At 35.7% G+C, this 20,404-nt stretch overlaps 1 protein-coding gene and 1 pseudogene across 1 annotated transcript; one reads left to right on the top strand and one right to left on the bottom strand.

Moving 5' to 3' along the window:
• The first annotated feature begins 259 nt into the window (after positions 1–259).
• On the top strand, positions 260–10,683 carry LOC112002322 (uncharacterized; annotated as a pseudogene).
• A 497-nt stretch (positions 10,684–11,180) lies between these two features.
• On the bottom strand, positions 11,181–19,971 carry LOC111996261 (putative disease resistance protein At3g14460). Its single transcript, XM_024028217.2, is given in 7 exon segments — positions 11,181–11,979; positions 12,666–12,722; positions 12,811–13,196; positions 13,409–13,542; positions 13,630–14,017; positions 14,137–14,358; positions 15,351–19,971. A coding segment is annotated over 1 exon segment (3,711 nt). The 5' UTR covers positions 19,091–19,971; the 3' UTR covers positions 11,181–11,979; positions 12,666–12,722; positions 12,811–13,196; positions 13,409–13,542; positions 13,630–14,017; positions 14,137–14,358; positions 15,351–15,379.
• Positions 19,972–20,404: the final 433 nt, after the last annotated feature.

Here is a 20,404-nt window from a genome sequence, read left to right as displayed (position 1 = left end):
TAATCTTCCTGCAAATGACAGATACTTGTGGACCATATAACAACTATGTTGTTTGCATGTGTAATTTACCAATAAAAAAGAAGCTATAAGCATGTGTGTATAATACTGTAATGTGCACTTTTTTATTCTATTAAAAGAAGCAGATAAAAGACTCAGCCTAATCTGGTGTAATAGTTTTGTGACACTTTAGTTGTAGAAGCAGGAGGTTTTTGTTGTTCTGTTTTGTAAATGTGGTTATGGGGGATTGATTTTGAATGAGATGGATAGTTATGATGAGCTTCTGAGCTCACAGTTTTTTTATGTGGAAAACTTGCTGTTTTGGGAGAATGTGGCAGCTTGGGTATGCTTTTATGATCGAAAAAGACATTTTTAAGGGATTCCTTGAGAGGGTTCTTAGGCTGAAGGAGGTTTGTCTACTTTTTCTTTCTATGGTTGTGTTTTGGTCCTTTCATTATAAGGACTTTTGTAGTTGTTTTGTTTGCTTATGAATTTTTGCAGCATGTTTGTTGGGTTTTTGCGTCTATCATGATGAGACTGGTTTTTGCATTATCTGTATCGGGTTTAAAAGGATTATTTAGTATGTGCACTCCCATAATATGTGCTCACTTTCTTTGAATGCGTAATGGTCATAAACTAGAATGATTTCTAATGAAACCTCTGATTAAATGGTCTAACTCTTTGAGAATTTACAAACTTGTAAATGTCTTATTTAATGTATGACATCTCCAAAGGCGCTTTTATTATGTTCTCAGCTATTATAGTCCATGTACTTGTTGATTTTTTCTGGATATAATTTATTACTTGTCAAAAGAAAAGGCAGTTATGAATTTTGCTTTTTAAAAGAACTTCTATGAAGGTAGGTTTACTTTTAAACATATGATCTGATTATCTGATGAACTTGATGCACTGTTGATGTATCTGAATCTCTTATATGTCAAATGTAACTGTAGGGAACAGAATTAAGCATTGCTGAGAAGACAAATTACTTGGTTTTCATGATCAATGCCTTTCAGGTATGCTAACATCCTACTTTATGCTTTGATCAAATATATTTAGATGTTAGAAACTATCACTTGTTGGATGTCTCTAACTTATTATGTGGTCCATATATGCATTATCTCCTAAACCTTTTAATTTGCTTAATTAACACTGTCATACTCTATTTATTTCATATGTACTACTATATTATTTATATCTTATTATATCAATGCTTCCATTTTTTTTAATTTACATTTCATGGTCTTATGAAGTTAGAATGATTAAGTTGCTGATGGTTAGTTTTTCGCACTTCAAAATTCTCAGTGGAAAGAAATAAACTTCAGCCACTCACTTAAAATATACCTGTATTTGATTCTTCGTAAGTAGAGCTGCATAATGTTTATTGCGCTTATGATAAGAAATAATTGAAAGTTATCTAAACTCAAGTATGTCCAGACGTTGTTACATGCTCAACGCAGTCATACATTTGGTCATGTATACATATGCTTGCGTCTATAAACTTATATTGTACAATTCATTCTTGCACATAAATGAATTCTTGTTTAGTTGTTTGTCTGTTGATTTATACGTTGTTTAACAGAGCTTGGGAGATGAGGTTGTCAGTGAGACTGTGTTGAGATTAGCAAGTTTGCAATCCTGGCACAGTTTGTCATATGGTCGTTTTCAGGTATGACGCATGCTTTTTCTTAATCTGTTTCCATAGTGGTTGGAATTTATTAAATATCTGCTTCTCTTCTCTGTAGATGGAGCTTTGTCTTATTCAGGAATTGATCAAGAAATGGAAAAGAATGATAAGGAGAGAAGCTAAGGAGGCAACAAAGCGAGGAGAGCTTTTTGACCCGTCAACTAAGCTTGAAGTGAAATTCTTGAGAAATCTTATTGAAGAATTTCTGGAGGTTTTATCGTACAATAAACTATGAAATTATTGTTTGATCTATAACTATGGTGCACAAGGCATTTATGTTTAAGTTTATCAATTTGTACCAGGTATTGGATTCAACGGTTTTTTCCCAGGAACATGTTAATGAAGATAATAAAATAATTGATGCTTATGGTTTGAAGCAAGTTGACGATGCTTGTGTTTTGTACTGTGAGAGGTTTATGGAATTTCTTATTGATCTCTTGAGCCAACTGCCAACAAGGAGGTAAAGTGCACTTCTTTTTTTTTTTTTCCTTATCATTTTCCACACTCCCTTTTGAAGATGTGGAGTGCATGTGAACTCAATTGCTAGCATCCTTCATTAGTTCTTTTTATGAGTGGTATTTTGTATTGGGTCTTACAAATAGTAATTCTGTTCAATGTTTCATAGAGTCCATTCATATGTAGATATTTTTTCCGTTTGTAATACATAAGGGTACTTTGTGACTTTTTTCATGAAGTAATCTCATTTCAATAAAATTATTCTTTTGGAAAAAAAAAAAAAAAAGTTTCGTAAACTTATATCTGAGCAGATGTGGATGGGCTTATGTGATTGCTTTCTGTGTTTTTATAATGGTAATTTTAGTTTGAAATTACACTTAATTAAGTTTAGCAAGTAGAAAGATGAAATGGGACTTTTTTCTGTTCTGATCTATAATAGTTTCCTTGGTTTTTATGTTTTTAAAGTTGAGATCTTAGTGTTTTGTTCTTCAATCTTGCCTATATGTGGAGAATAATCTTAAAATCCAAAATGATACCATACAACCGGTTCCTGTTCCCCACATTATTTGACATTGGTTTCTTTAGATTGTGGTGATTATTTTATCACATACTAGATCTTCCTTGGAAAAGATTTTTCCAAGTGAAATTATATGCTTTTATGATCTGTGAAAGGTGGAATCCTTTGGTCAACTTATTTACTCCTGCTGCGTTTTATCATTTTTTTTTCTTCTTGAGTTCTATTTATCATCTTTTTTATGGGAATTATTTTATTTTATTTTTTTCCAAAACATTTTCTCTTTTTTGGGGCATACAGGTACTTGAGACCTCTTGTTGCTGACGTGGCTGTTGTTGCCAAGTGCCATCTGAGTGCACTCTATAAACATGAGAAGGGGAAACTCTTTGCACAACTGGTCGACTTGCTGTAGTTCTATGAGAAATTTGAGATTAATGATCATGTTGGGACTCAACTGATAGATGATGAGGTGCTGCAGTCTCATTATGACCGCTTCCAATCTTTTCAACTGCTTGCATTCAAGAAGATCCCCAAGGTCCGTGTCTCAGCAGGCATTTATAAATGTTCTGAATTGAAAATGTCGCTGCTTTTGATGTTAATATTAAGGAACAATTGTTTGTTATCATTATTATTATTATTGTTATCACCATTATTGCTCTGATTATTGTTTAATTCAATTTGATAAATGTCTCAAGTTTCTTTCCATTGGTGCTTGTAGTTGCGAGAACTTGCATTGGCTAACATTGGTGCAATTAATAAGCGGGCTGATCTCTCTAAGAAGTTGTCCGAGCTTCCTCTTATGGATTTGAGGGATTTGGTTTGCCACAAGGTTTGTAAATGAATGATTGATTACACATTGCCTTATGTTGATAGTCACTTTTGATCTCATGCCTAGGACCAGAATGAGTTCTTGTTGATCTTCATGTGGAGTTTGGTAGTGCTTCCTCTACTCTTGCACAACTGTTTATGCAAAGGTCATTTTTGTTGCTGTTGGCTCCCAAGAATTAGCACTCTTTTACCTCTAAAATCACAAGTCGTAAAATTCTACCATCAGTTAGCACAGTACTGAGAAGAACTAGATGTATTTTTTTTATTTTAGGAGTGTATGAGAAATTTGATAAGGTTTTCTTTCTCTTTTTATTTTTTTTGGGGGTGGGTTGGGGAAGGGGAATGCAAATTAATAATATAATCTTTAATGTCTCTGCTGAGTGGTAAGTTGATTATAAGTACCTGTTTAGAACAAGAAGTTCTGGGATTTACCCTGTGAAGGCCTTAACGTTAATTATTCTGCATGTAGTATTGTAACTATATTAAAAATTTCTGGCTTTAACTGCCATTGGGTTTTACAAATGAATTATATTTTAATAATTTTTTTTTGTACATGAAAGTCCCTATATTTTCCCTTGCAGACTCAAGAGAAAGTTATTCTTCTGTAATTCTGTCTGGGGCAAATCTGGTATACTGATGCTGCCATTCATCTTGTGTTGCACTAGTTTAAAATCATGTCATAAAACCATTTGGCTGTAATATTCTTTCTTAATGTACTCTCCCATCTCATGCTTTCTCCCTTTCTGCGTGACTATGTTTACGTATAAAGATATTGTTTTAAAAACTGTATGCTTTTTGGACACTAGCTGACGTCATCCCTTTTTGCAGCTCAAACTGATCTCAGAGGAAGATCCCTAGTCAAAAAGGGTTGATTTTCTTATTGAAGTCATGGTCTCCTTTTTTGAGGAAAAACAATCTCAAAAAGAAGCCATAAATGCTCTCCCACTCTACCCAAATGAGCAAATTATGTGGGATGAAAGCCTTGTACCAAGCATAAATTTCTCTTGGGAGGGTTGTCTAGCTCTTGCAAAACTTAATTTACAATTCTTAACGCTTCATGATTATCTTCTGCGAAATTTAATCTCTTCTGTCTTGAATCAACATATGAGATACGTGAGGATATTCAGGAAGCTGTACCACATCTCCTTGCCTACATCAATAATGAAGGAGAAACTACTTTTCACGGTTGGTCAAGAATGGCTATGCCAATTAAAGAATTTAAGATCATCAAGGTAAAACAGCCAAACATTGGAGAAGTCAAGCCGTCATCTGTTACTGCAGACGTGACTTTTAGCATTTCCAGTTATAAAGCACAAATAAGATCAGAGTGGAATGCCCTTAAAGAGCACGATGTTCTGTTTTTACTTTCAATTCGCCCTTCATTTGAGCCTCTAAGTGCTGAAGAAGCTGCCAAGGCAAGTGTGCCACAAAGGCTTGGGCTTCAGTATGTGAGGGGATGTGAGATTATTGAGGTTCATGATGAAGAGGGAACTCTCATGAATGATTTCACAGGAAGAATTAAAAGAGATGAGTGGAAGCCTCCAAAAGGGGTACTGAGAACTGTAACTGTTGCTTTAGATACAGTGCAATACCACATGGATGTCAGCAATATTGCAGAAAAAGGTGCAGACGATGTTTACGAGACATTCAATATATTGATGAGGAGGAAGCCAAAAGAAAACAATTTCAAAGCAATTTTAGAGTCTATAAGAGATCTTATAAATAAATATTGTATTGTTCCTGATTGGCTGCACAATGTATTTTTGGGCTATGGGAATCCTTCTGCAGCACAATGGACTAACATGTCTGATCTTTGGGAAATGGTAGATTTCAAAGATACTTTTCTTGATGCTGACCATTTGAAGACAGTATTCCGGATTATCAGGTTTGCTATTGTTTGTCTTTTCTTTTGATGTTTTATTTATAATCATGCGTTGAGTAAAAATAATGTCACTTAAAAACTACCTTTCCTTCTCTTCTTTTAGGTTTGTTTTATAAATCCAAATGGCAGCAAAAACTTGCAGCCAATGCCTCCTTTTCGAATTAGGCTTCCCAAGTCGCAGAAAGGCAGTAGTCATGCACTTACTGGGAGTAAGATATCTGGTGTTGATTCAGCAGATGGTGTCAATACGGGGGATACACTCATTGTTGAGGCATACACTCCTCCTGAACCAGGTCCTTATCCCCAAGATCAGCCAAAAGAGAACTTAGATTTACACCTACACAGGTGCTATGCAACTATTTTTTTCAATTGCACTGTATTATTTTTCATGCTTATTTGTGTTAAATTCTTTCTGATGATCCAAAGTCCTTTGCCTATTTATTGTAATCCTTATATAATTGGTACTTATCCCATTGGCTGCGTGAATTTAAGTTTGAATTGGCAAATTTGTTAACTAAATTGATCATTCAGTAGGCCTTTATATAATTATATGCAACTTGTATCTCGTTTTAAACTTGATTATTATGTTAGACAATAAAGTCATAGTTAGCTCTTTACTGTCCTGTTCTAATTAGATTAATAGTAGTATCTAAATAAGGATGATAAGTTGGGGAAGAGAGGGCAATTCACCCCCTAAACATTTTGATTGGAAAGAGACAGTACTGAACCACACTAACAGTTACTAGGGCTTATAAGAGGAACCTAGCTTAAGTATCCAACTCCAGGCTGTGTGAGTTTTCCCTTCTAAGAGGAAAGAGAAATGAGAAGTAAGAAAGTGAATGGACTTTAATATTGTCCTGGGCTGAATTTGCTCTCTTTTTATTGACTGAATTGGTCATCTGTTTATCATGGTTGTATGACTGAAGTTTCTGCTACCTGAGTTTTAGCTTTGAAATTCATCTTTATGCTCAAGCAATTTATGATTGAGACACGGCATCTGATATTTTTTTTTTTTACTGATTAGAGACATTTTGGTTGTCTTTTGTGTTTATTTTACTTTGTGAAAGTGAATGATACATATACAAGATTTTGGAATATCAAGGATTTTCGTTGGATTTTCATATTGAGAGCTGCGATCATTGATGGCTGGTATTGTGAATGGTCTTTAATATTGTGAATCGTACATATGCTAATTTCAATGGATGATATTATGCATGTAATCATTTTGAATACCCTTTCGTAGTATAGCCAATGGAGAAGGTACATAGACTAGCATACCTCATGTGCGTAATTAGGCTTCCAGCTCTATGTTGGAGCTAACTTGTTCAACTCCATGTTGATAATAAAATGCACATACTCTTGGCTTGGAAGATATCTCTCTTTATTTTTGTTTTAGTTTCACACATGGTTGAAAAACATTATCGTAATACCTTTTTGTGTTAAGTGTAAATTGTGGGTTATATATGTGGTAATTCATTTTTTGGGATCCTCAAATCTTTGTAATTCGATTGAATTCAATTTTTCTTGCAGTCTTGTGAGGAATTTTGTGAATAAACTTATCTTTGTGCTACTTTGGAAAAATGATTCGACTCTAAAAAAAAATATGGAACTGTAGTTTAGTTCTAGTGTTCTCATATTTTGCTTCTAGATTCATTTCAACATTGGTGCTGGTGTTTGTGTGAACATCATTACTTACATTTCCCATGTTTACATCTTTTTGAAAGTGTCAGTAAGTATTTGTAGTGTTTTTTGTTGCACAGATTAGAGCAATCATCTCTGGTATTCAGCCTGGACTAACTATGGTTGTGGGTCCACCTGGTACGGGAAAAACTGATACAGCTGTGCAAATCCTGAATGTGCTTTATCACAATTGTCCTTCTCAGCGGACATTGATAATCACACATTCAAATCAGGCTTTGAATGACCTTTTTGAGAAGATAATGCAGGTACCACTTCAGGATGATAACTTTGCCCTTCCTCTTCATTTGTATAGTGATTATGCTTGAGCTTGTAGTGTGTACGGTTCTTTGGCTACTAGTAGGATAGTTTTTAATGCATATTCATGTTTATTGTTTTAGAGGGATGTACCCGCACATTATCTACTCCGTCTTGGTCAAGGAGAACAAGAACTAGCGACTGATCTCAATTTTAGCAGGCAAGGCCGTGTGAATGCAATGCTTGTCCGACGGTTAGAACTGCTTGGTGAAGTGGAGAGGTTGGCTAGATCTCTTCAACTGCCTGAGGATGTAGGTTATACATGCGAAACTGCTGGATATTTCTGGTTGCTTCATGTATACTCTCGCTGGGAACAATTCTTGGCGGCTTGTGCTGAGAATGAAGATAAACCAACATTTGTTAAAGACCGCTTTCCCTTCAAGGAATTTTTCTCTGACACTCCACATCCAATTTTTATGGGTGAGTCTTTGGAGAAAGAGATGAGAGCAGCTAAGGGGTGCTTTCATCATCTTAAGACCATGTTTCAAGAGCTTGAAGAGTGTAGGGCTTTTGAATTGCTCAAGTCAACGGCTGATCGAGCAAATTATCTCATGACCAAGCAGGCAAAGATTGTTGCAATGACTTGCACTCATGCAGCTCTCAAGAGGAAGGACTTTCTTCAGCTAGGTTTCAAGTATGACAACTTGTTGATGGAAGAAAGTGCCCAAATATTGGAGATTGAGACCTTCATCCCAATGTTGCTCCAGAGGCAAGAAGATGGTTATGCACGGCTTAAGCGCTGCATCCTGATTGGTGATCATCACCAGTTGCCTCCTGTTGTGAAGAACATGGCTTTCCAGAAGTATAGCCACATGGATCAGAGGCTGATCGAGCAAATTATCTCATGACCAAGCAGGCAAAGATTGTTGCAATGACTTGCACTCATGCAGCTCTCAAGAGGAAGGACTTTCTTCAGCTAGGTTTCAAGTATGACAACTTGTTGATGGAAGAAAGTGCCCAAATATTGGAGATTGAGACCTTCATCCCAATGTTGCTCCAGAGGCAAGAAGATGGTTATGCACGGCTTAAGCGCTGCATCCTGATTGGTGATCATCACCAGTTGCCTCCTGTTGTGAAGAACATGGCTTTCCAGAAGTATAGCCACATGGATCAGAGTCTATTTACAAGGTTTGTTCATCTCGGCATTCCTTATATTGAGCACAATGCCCAGGGTAGAGCCAGGCCAAGTATAGCCAAACTGTACAACTGGAGGTACAGAGATTTGGGTGACCTTCCTTATGTAAAGGAGGATGCTATCTTCTATAGAGCAAATGCTGGATTCTCCTATGAGTTTCAGTTAGTGGATGTGCCCGATTACCAAGGTAGAGGTGAAAGCGCCCCTTCCCCTTGGTTTTATCAAAACGAGGGAGAAGCTGAATATGTTGTCAGTGTCTATATGTACCTGCGTTTACTTGGGTACCCAACAAATAAGATATCCATCTTGACAACTTACAATGGCCAGAAACTTTTGATCCGTGATGTTATCAATAGAAGATGTGTTCCATATGACTTCATTGGTCCACCCAGCAAGGTAAATTACTAAGCGTACCCCCTTTTACATTATAACTAGTCGCAGACCCGCGCATTGCGCGTGATAAATTTGTTTATGATAGTGTTATTATTATATATTATTAATTATTAATATTTTTCTATGCATTACTACTCAAGCCGCATTATATATGTATCATCAATATATTGTAGGATTCATGGTGATTGGCGGTTTTGGTGATGGAATTAATTGTGTATTATTAGAGATTAGTATTTGGAATAGAATGTGGAAATTTTATTCGTTGGACATACTTGAAGAAACAATCTAGCTTTTGAACTTGCAATTTAATAGATAATTCATAATCAACTGGTAGAAAATATGAACAACCTACACAACCAAAAGATAATATAAAATATATTTTAGCATAGTCTTTTCATTTTATTTATAATTGAGAGTTAGACATTCTTGAATAAGCAATCCAACTTAAAAACATGCAAATTAAAAAGGTCAGCAAAATGATTTTATATTGCTGTCTCTTGTGCGTACTCGCTTTGTTGGTCACCTTCGTGATGTTAGAAGGTTGGTTGTTGCAATGTCTCGTGCCCGACTTGGTTTGTATGTGTTTTGTCGACGTTCTCTGTTCGAACAATGCTATGAACTGCAGCCTACATTTCAGCTTCTGCTTCAGAGACCTGATTGCCTTGCCCTCAATCTGAATGAGATCACATCATATACAGAACGACATGTTGAAGACACTGGACCTATCCATCTTGTCAGTGGTGTTGAGGAGATGATTAGCATTTTTAACTGGAGGTATCAGGTATGTATGCCTTTCTTTTTCTGGTTTTAAATTTATGTCCTTAGTAGTGCATGATTGGTGCATCAATTTGGAAAGAAATTTGACTTTAGGTTATGCAGAAATGCTTCATTCTTAATTGCTTAAATTTAATCTATAGCCTGCATCCACGCAGGGTGATGGCTTTATCTGTTACCTTGGACCTTAAGTTTTATTTTTTTTGTTACCCGTAATTGCACAATTGACTGAATTCTGAAGTTGAGACTCGTAATTTTCTTGATGTCAGGAACGATACATGAGTCATCAATTTGATCATTATATGACCTACTCAGGACAAAACGATCAACAAAATTCAACAACTGTGTTCAATGCCATGGACACTGATACACCTTCTGTGCAACATGAAAGCAGCATGGAAGAGGGTACTAAGATAGATGTGGATGTTCTGCCTGCGAGTCATTCAAATGGGGAGGTAGATAAGGAAGCTAGTAGAAATGATGAAAATGATAGGCTACCTGAAAGCAATTCAAGTGAGGAAAATATGACAGAGTAGTGTAGTTAATAGTGCTTCTCACAAGGGTCCTCTTTTTTTGCTAATTTTAAATGATCTGGAGGTCCACTTTTATGTCAATCACAATCATGGCAACTAGCCAATGCCTTCCTAAAGCTGAGGTAGTAAGCTAGTAACTGCAGAGACTAGGTCTCAAGTCGTTTATTGGTGTTTAGGTGAAAAACTTGGAACTCAAAAAATAGGCCTGGAAGTTCTTAAAATTAGCTACTGAAGAACAAGCACATCATGTGGCAGAAAGAAAAGACACATATCGTATCAGAGTAAGTTTCAGCTGTACAGCACCAAATTTGTTGAAAATTTTTATATCCTGAGATAGGAAATTACTTGTTCCTGCTGTCTATACTAAATACTAATTGTAAGTAAAGCATCAGGCAATTTTGTGCTTAGCTAATGTTGTTGCTAATTTGATTCAACTATGACTATGCTACTTTCTTACTAATGATGGGAAATCTTATCCTTGTACACTCATTTTGTACTGTCTCTGTGTCTGTGCTTTTGTAGATGGCTTTTTCAGTAAGTAAAATGTTTGACTACTCACTCACACTTGGGTTTTTTATTTTTATTTTTATTTTTATTTTTTATAATTTATTTATTTATTTATTTTTATTTTATTGATCTAACTTCTAATCACACCCTCTATACTTTTAGATTGATTTAATGTAGCAAATTACTAATGAAAGTGTCATGTAGTAATCACTTGGGATAGTTTTGCACACTTGCACCATTGTCTTTTTATATTTAAAATCACTCTATTTAAAATCATTCTAATATAAAATATAAAATATAAAAAAAATTCTTTAATTTATTTTAAAATTAAAAACGTATTTTCCAAGTCAAGGTTCACTTCCTGGCATCCTCATTGGTTTATAAGTCAAATAACTGTTTCGTTAAACGCTTCTTGTTCATCTTATTTATTTTCTTTCATCAAATCCCATCTGTCCCATGTCTATGATATTACATCTTCATTTGATTTGAATAGTGCCGATGTTTTGGAATAAGATAGGAGTTGGGTTTACACTTTACATATTTGTGGAAAGCCCCACATCAAATACTAAGGTCCAAACTCATGCTGGAGCCCACATAAGTGTGCTCCTGTAATGTTCTTAGTTATACAATAGTTATACAAAAGCTTACAAATACAAGTTGTTATTTCCATAATGTTCTTAAGCATAAAAATGACCTTCTATTACAATTTTTATCAAGTTGTCACTTCCATAATGTTCTCCCCATTGCTTCTTCATTGTATAATTGTACACGGAAAATAGTTTGCAAAGATGTTTGATAGAGGTCCAAAGCTTACGCCATGAGACATAAATCTTTGAATGTCTTTAAAGAAATAAACCAATTGAATGAACCTAACAATCACAGATCACCTTCCGGTTGGAGAAAACAAATTAGTAATTACTGTTACTAACATAAGAGCCTCAAAGAATGGCATTGATTTTTCAAGGAACAAGAGTTGAGCAATCTTGGGTCAACAGCCAGCTTTCCCTGTCTCTTTCAGGCACCATTGTCTCAGCATAAGACAATACAATTCTTGATGTGAAAAAGCGAGATAGACACTTCCTACAGGTGACTGAAAGCGACCTTGGCAAGAGGAGCGACATGCTGAGCCTATGAGCTGTTTGTAGTTAGGAAGAGGAAAAACAAAAGTAGCAACATGTCCTCTGGCAAGGACTTCAAATCTTCACGTCCACCACCATTTCCAAAATCTCGAAGTCTTTATGAGCCCATATCCACCCGCAGGCAGTGTGTTTGTTGCATCTGATGATGTTAATTGAATTTAAACTAAGCATATGCAATATAAAATAATTCATTCCTAAGTTGAAAATAAGAAATCATACAATATTTCACCCCCTACCCTGACTTTAGTAAAATAAGAAAAATCAATGCACCATTTCATTTTCTGAAATGCATTGATAAATTCACTTTGGATGATGGATATTTACAATCAAATGCAATGAAAATCAACAATTTTTTAAACTCTGTTCTAAGTATCGGATTGAATATAACTCAGCATTATCAAGCACCAAAATTTGGCAAGATTGGTTTGTAAAATTGAAGAAGAAATTCTTTTAACAAACAAAGGATTTGTTCAGAAATGCTTTTCAATTTTTGAAATAATGATAAATCAGAGCAATGGTTTGAAACAAATGAGCTTAGCCCGTGTTTGGTTCATGATCTGTTCAGTATGGATTTTATTTATTCCATTACTTGCAAGCCCACATAGTTCTCATTAGAACTACTGCTTCACCTTTTTAAAATTCAACATTAGAATTTCACTTGTATATGCAAGCCCACGTAGTTATCATTCTCTTCATTTCTCAGATTACACCAATGTATATACAGTCCAAAGATGAAGTAAACAGAACATGCTAGCGGGACAGATGTCATTGCAGCTCATCGTATGTAATTTAGCTATCTGGAAGTTTTGATTGCAGGGGGCTTACTTGGTTTGCATACTATTGTCTGAGGCCGCAACATTCACACAGTTTGTGTCTAAAAACCTGCAGAAGAATTGATAAAGATTTAGAAATCATTTATGATTACAGGTCCAAAGTTTATTACCAACAAACACAAATCAATTAAACAAACCTAAGAACCACAGAGCATCTCTAGCCTTAAAAAGGATGATAATAATTGTTGGTAATGACATGAATGTTCTGATCGGACTTGATTTGTCATGTAAAAGAACCTTCCCAGACTTTGATCAGTTCTCTCCCTCTGCCTCTGACACCATTGTCTCTACAAGAGTGGTCATGTGCTGAGCCTTTTGAGCTCTCTTAAGTTTGAAAGAGAACAAAGAACCAAAAGCAGCAACCTGTCCTTGGAGAGGACTTCACTTCTTCCCATTCACCAAAACTTCCCAAAACTCAAAAAGAGAGTCTGAACAAGTCCCCATCGAGACATGAGCAATGAGTTTCAACTGCTATTAGCAGGTATTGAAGCACCACTAGCTTTGAATCGCCCCAGTGTCTTACCTGAGATTAAATAGCATGCCATATTGCCCAAGTCAAATCATAGTGTAACTTAAAATATTCTAAGCTTACAATATGAATTAGTTTATTGACAAATAAATATGATGGAGAAACTGTACTACCTGTCTTGTACTACAAAAGTTCAAGCTAGAAATGCAATGAATGTGTGACAGGGCAAAAACGGTTCTAGCAAGAATGAGCATAAAGGACTTTACAGTGACTTTACGGATGTAATTGCAGCTCATCGGATGTAATTTAGCTATCTGGAAGTTTTTATAGCAGGAGGCTTACTTGGTTTTGTATACTATTGTCTGAGGCCTCAACAATCACACATTTTGTGTCTGAAAACCTGCAGAAGAATTGATAAAGATTTAAAATCATTTATGATTGCAGGTCCAAAGTTTATTACCAACAAACACAAATCAATTAAACCAACCTAACAACCACAGAGCATCTCTAGCTTTAAAAAGCATATTAATAATTGCTGGTAATGACATGAGTGTGCCGATTGGACTTGATTTGTCATGTAAAAGCACCAGCCCAGACTTTGATCAGTTCTCTCCCTCTGCCTCTGGCACCATTGTCTCAACAAGAGTGGTCATGTGCTGAGCCTTTTGAGCTCTCTTCAGTTTGAAAAGAGAACAAAGAACCAAAAGCAGCAACCTGTCCTTTGGAGAGGACTTCACATCTTCCCATTCACCAAAACTTCCCAATACTCAAAAGGAGAGTCTAAGCAAGTCCCTGTCCAGACATGAGCAGCGAGTTTCAACTGCTATTAGCAGGTATTGAAGCAGCACTAGCTTTGAACTGCCCCAGTGTCCTACCTGAGATTAAATAGCATGCCATATTGCCCAAGTCAAATCATAATGTAACTTAACATACTCCAAGCTTACAATCCGAATTTGTTCATTGACAAATAAATATGATGGAGAAACTGTACTACCTTAGGTTAAATGAATCTTGCCTTGTACTTCAAAAGTTCAAACTAGAAATGCAATGAATGTATAACGAGGTGAAAGCAGCTCCAACAAGAATGAGAGTAAAGGACTTTACAGTGACTTGAAAACATATAGGAGTTCATACACATCGCAAAAGGATCAGCAGCTAGCAGTGGCATGAAATTGACGGAAGGTGTGTCACTTGTTATTGACAACTGAAAATGACACTGCAATAGAAAAGGCAACTGAATGAGAATCTCTTAGTTCATAAGAATTTAATTGTAGCAAGACCCAAAACATCTAACAGCATCTCTTTCATAAGTGTACCAAAAATATTTATATTACTACAATGGTTTACTTCGATATTTATTAAACAAATTAAAAGAATTCTGAGCCTCATTCTAAATATTTTGAAGTTTATCTATAATTCAAAAAAAAAAAAAAAATACTGTGGAAACATGATTATTAGGCCATGTGATACCTTTATGAACATTAAAAAGAAAAAAGTATTAAAAATAAATTAGGGGTAGTTACACTCCCTTCCGAGGTTTGGAGAATGACACTTCATTTCAAACCGTAATAAAAAAAAATACTCATCTCACTTAAGGTTTGAAAAAATCAACTCCCCCCCCCCCCCCCTCTTTTGTCTATATTAGTAATAAAATATGTAAATTTTTATAAGAATCTCTTTATAAAAACTTTTTTTTTTTACTTTTTACATTATCTAAAATTTCAATCAAATAATTTAAAAAAAAAAAAAAAATTTAATTTTGCCCAAATGCTAGTTTGGGTTAGTTGTTTGCCCAAATGCAGGCCAATTATTTATCCATTATATTATCATAGTTTTCAAGCTTCTCATAAAAAATCAATATAAACCCAAATGATTTTGTGCAAAAGATTTGAAAATATTGATGAAGCAATTTTTTACAGGATATATCAAGCTGCTTGATGAATAGACAAATACTCTTTGGAATAATGCGTAATATGAATAAATTTAAGAAATATGTTGTATGAGTATGAAGTTTAAATTTATGCTACCCAAGTCAAATACAAGTTTAATTTTGATAGAGGCTAGCTAGTCACTCCCATTTAAAAAATGATTTTTTTTGGAATACGAAAATAACAAAGAGAACTGCAACACTGGCTGCGATGGTTCGTGGGAATAAACAAAATTCAGAATTAAACAGAGAAAAGTTCAAATTAGTGCAGAAACAAATACCTGGGCAGTAGTACTTCTGGACTCATAGCTTATGTGATGACTTCATAGTCAATCCTTATGATGGGGATATGAGAAATTTTGCGCCATTCTTTTCCTTTCCTTCTCCGATACTGCTTTTCTAGCAAAGGGCACTCAATAATATCTAGAATAGAAAGGGAGGCGGGAAAGCCCTCTTCTGGTAAGCGCTGGAGGTTATCGCAGAACCGAATGTCCAACTGTTTAAGCAAGGTAAGGTGTTGAAACCCCCTACCATTGAGTGATGTCAGATGTGGAAATGAAATGGTGAGGCGGATAAGAGAAGGGGGCAACAACGCCTCCTCCGGAAAGGAACCCACTTCTCTGCCGTAATTCCAAATTATAATTTCTCTGAGAGAGTGAAGACTCTGTAAACCCCACTCCATGCGTCTGAGAAAGAGTTTGTCGCACCCATCGATTTCAAGTATTTGTAAATTGGAGAGCAAACCCCCTTCAGGAAATGATTCCAGTTCTGGACAGCCCCACAACTTCAAATATAGAAGAGATGGGAGGAGAGTGTGCATACCTTCAGCAAGTGACTTTAACTTTTCACAGCACCAAATAGTAATCTGTGTCAAATTTGGGGCGCACAATCCCCCGCTGGGAAAGGATACAAAATTAGGGCAGAACTCGATGGTCAATTTAGTGAGAGAAGTTAGATCCAAGAGAGAATTATCTGATGCCGAAAGAGATTCAAGATTATCAGATTCCCAAATTTCGATAGATTTGAGTTTTGGGAAAAACTCTAATGGTAAAGACCAAAGTGAACCAGGACCTCTATTTACCTTCAAGCTCTCAATTGATGGATAGTAATGACTCCCTGGCAACTGAAGTACTCCATTGATATGAAGTGTTTTTAAAGTAGTGGGTAGACCACCCTCAAGGAGAGTCACGTGGCATCCTCCAATTCCAAGACTTTGTAGCTTCGGTGATAATTCCTTCAACGCCACCTTATCACAATTCGTCAAGGCCAATTCATGGAGAGCCGAAGGACTAGGAAGTGAAGCAACAAGCTTGGGACAATCTTCAATTTCAATTACACTTAAAGAAGGAAGTAAACTGGGCAGATTTCCTGTAAGCTTGGGACATTTGATAATGCGAAGCTCTCGGAGGGTTGGGAAAACTCCGCCTTCATCTTCACCTTCAAATATAAACCATTCCTTCCACTCTGACATCCATTTAAATGTTAATTTTTCTAGGGATTTGAATGGCTTATTAGTTGCACAAGAGCCATCCCCGTAGAACTCACTATCCACACATGATACTCCGTGCAAACCTTCAATTGAGAGTTCCTTAAGGGCAGGTAGCTGCCTAAGTGGAGGCAAGGAGGAACAGTATTTACAATCATCAAGCTTAAGGGACACCATATTAGAGAATGAACATGCTCCTAACCAATTTGGATATTCTGCACCGTAATAAGATATGACGGAGAGGGATTTCAAGTTCGTATGAGGACACAACTGCTCAAGCACATCTCTTTCACGTTCTGAATCATGGTTCTCATGACCTCTTCCCCATTCCAACTCCAACTCTAACAAGCCCTTCTTATCCTTCAAATTAACCTCCTTTGCATCTCTTGTTTGACAAACATTTTCCAAATTTGATATATGCAATGATCCAGAAAGATGTGGAAGCTCTCCCAACTCTTTAATGTTACTCCCACTATGTTCTCCTTTTCCCACATAAAAAGCACTTAAATTTTGGAGACTTCTCAATTTACCCATGTGTATTGGCATTCCTTTCAAAGGGGTCCCTGTTATATCTAGGTGACGTAAGTTTACTAGTCTTCCCATGTTGGTTGGAAACTCTTGGAGGAAACGACAATTCCTCAATAACAAAGTTTGCAAATTATACAAACCACACACAGAATCAGGCAAGCCTTTGATATCCGTGCCATTAAGATTCAAGTAGCGAAGATGTTTCAAATTTCCAATAGAATCAGGTAACACAGCTAAATATCCATAGAGAGACAATGATAATGCTCGTAAACACTTAAATGTACACAACAAATTGTTTACCTCCATTGTTGATATATTATTATATCGAATAATTGACATAGATGGCAATTCTAGTCCCAAGAAGGTTCGCAAATTCTTGGCTTCATAAGACTCCTTAAATTTCTTAGGGACATCAAATTTAGTTCGAAAATATGACAAATGACGCATTTTTTTTGTAATTTCACACGAATTATCAATATCCAACCTAAAACAAAATTCTCCAGATATAAATTTTGCCAAGTCATTAAAAAGGTCATGCATTATGAAACATAGTTCATCATTATTTGATCATTGAAAAAATGACCTCGATAGTAGCTCATCAAAGTATTGTTCACCTATTTCTTCCATGCTTCCATTTCCCTTGGGTTTCAACAATAAATCTTCTGCCATCCACAACAAAACTAACTCCTCCTTTGAAAATTCATAATCCTTTGGAAAGATTGAGCAATAAGTAAAGCATCGTTTCAAATGTGATGGGAGGTAGTTGTAGCTCAATCTTAGAGCTGGAAGGATAGAGCTTTCACCTCCTGATAGATCCCATATATCACTCTCCAAAATATGATTCCACTCTCCTAGGTCTTGTTTAGACTGCAACATACCCCCAAGTGCTTTTGCAGCTAAAGGCAAACCTTTACACTTACGAACAATTTCTCTACCAATTAGTTCTATATCTAAATTTTCACTCGATTTTCCATTTTTAAATGCATGCTTTGCAAATAGCAACCAACATTCTTCTTCAGACAATTGCATTAGATGATGAATTGAAATTGGGTGCACAATTGACGCAACAATTTCACTACGTGTTGTAATAATGATTTTGATCTCTTTTGCCTCACATCTAAACATTGTAAGGAACTCATCCCAAGCAATATAATTCTCATTCCAAACATCATCTAAAACAAGGAGGAACTTCTTTCCCTTTAAGCTCTCTCTTATTCTAATTTGTAACAAATTCAAGCTAATGTCACATTTAGACAAAGTGATCTCTTCAAGAATAGTTTTTGCTATTCTAAAACCATCAAATGTGTCTGAAACACAAACCCATGCTTTGAGATCAAAATTCTCCTTTACTCGGTTGTCATTATATACAAGCCGAGCAAGGGTTGTCTTACCAACCCCACCCATGCCCACTATAGGAACAACACATATCTCATCACCACTTGCATTATCTAATTGCAACTTCTTAAATATCTCCTCCTTATCAATATCTCTACCATACACACCATATTCTTCAGGACAAGAAGTAGTTAATTGTCGTGGAGGTAGTGGTACTCCACCGGCAACCTCTTTCAGATTATGGACATTCTTTTGTTCTATGATTATTTGTAATATACCTAGAACTTTTTCTAGCTTTGACCGTATCTTTTTATCAAATGAATTAACAGAAGTAGAGACGAAGCGCAATACCTTACTGGTGCGAGTTTGAAATTCAGCTTCTGACTTGGATCGTAAGGCTTCAGTGGCAATCTCATCCAGAAGGTCATCTGCAACATAAACAGCATCTTTAAGCTCATCCAGCCAATTTTTCACAGCTGGGTTCGTAAATTGCTTCTCCTCTGCATCAGTGAGCACTGATTTAGCAGATAACAGCATAACTTTCAACTTTTGTAGCAATTCATCACTGTGTTTCCTTCCCTTGAAGTAGTCTATGACTTCAGGAGAAGCCAATCTATCAAGTGTCACCTGAATGATTGAAGTGGCAAGTGCCTGTCCCAGGAAGACAGCCATGGTCTCTTGTTGCTAGAAGAAGGAAATAAAAAGGCCAAAGGAAAGCAATTGCAATTTAGGCAGAAATCCAGAGGAGAATGGTTTGCAAAGCGATAGATATATAATGACTAATGCTACGTGAACAAACTCTTTTACAGCATCATTATAAATTGTTGAATCTCATCTTAGTCAACAACTAATATAATAATTTTACTTATATTAACCATCCACCATATTAGTGGTTTGTAAAAAAAAGTTTATAAAATAATTTGTGTAACATGGTAGCTTACACTTTTTTGAAGTTTTATATTTGTCTTATTTTAAAAAATAAAAAAAAAAATTTTAAAAACAAATAGATAGAAACAAGAGGGAGACTGAATAATTGCGCGTTGTGATGGATCCCAGCACAATAATTGAGAAAGAATTTGACATATTTATATGTCAGTCTCTGTGGTGCCTACCAACTGCTAATTACTCAAAAGTGAGTGAGACAGGAAAATTTATCTAGTTAATTGAGTTTATTTTCGTTGGTTTATCGTACAAAATTAGAGTTATACATTTTAAAAAACTGTACTTAACAAATAAAATAAAGAAGCAATGGAAATAAACTCATTCAGCTCTGATCTTAGAATGGTTGGTCCTTGAGTTAGCATTGAAGCGAGGTGTCCTTTTCTGTAATTTCTGATAATAGAAAGGAGCAGTATAAAGATTAAGATCAACAATTTTTTTTTTTGGGTTGAAAGGATCATAATGTAGAATGGTTGGTACTTGGTACTCAAACCATAATTTCCATTGGGGTTACAATAATTGGGGCATCTTTTCTAGTAATGTTTGTAACTTTATGTCAAGAAAATTCAATGCGGGGTCAAGTTTTTGAGCCAGTGGAATGAACTTTACTTCCTAAAAGTATATAAATATATATAGTACTGGAAGTTGTTCACTTGTTTCTGAAAAAGAAGATAAGAAAAGAAAATGACAAATTTGACTAGTTGGAAGGAAGTTTAGCTCCAACAATATCTGAGTAATTGCGCGTTGTGATGGATCCCAGACACGTTATAAGCACAATAATTGAGAAAGAATTTGACACATGGCTCTTTGTGCAGCTGTACTGCCTATCAGTCTGTGTGGTTCCTATCAACTGCTAAAAAGGTGTGTGAGAAGAAGGAATTTTTCTAGTTAATTGAGTTTATTTTCGTGAGTTTATTATACAAAATTACAGTTAACTCAATTTCAAAAATTTTCACTTAGAAAAAAACTAAAGAAGCAATGGAAATAAACACATACAGCTTTGATCTTAGATCAACTTTTTTTTTTTTTTTTTTTAGGTTGAAAGGA

Source organism: Quercus suber, unplaced genomic scaffold (genome assembly GCF_002906115.3).
Source record: "Quercus suber isolate HL8 unplaced genomic scaffold, Cork oak 2.0 scaffold_34, whole genome shotgun sequence".
In the NCBI taxonomy this organism is placed as follows: Eukaryota; Viridiplantae; Streptophyta; class Magnoliopsida; order Fagales; family Fagaceae; genus Quercus; species Quercus suber.
The sequence above is the reverse complement of the archived record's forward strand: the minus strand, read 5'-3'. Positions and strand labels throughout refer to the sequence as shown.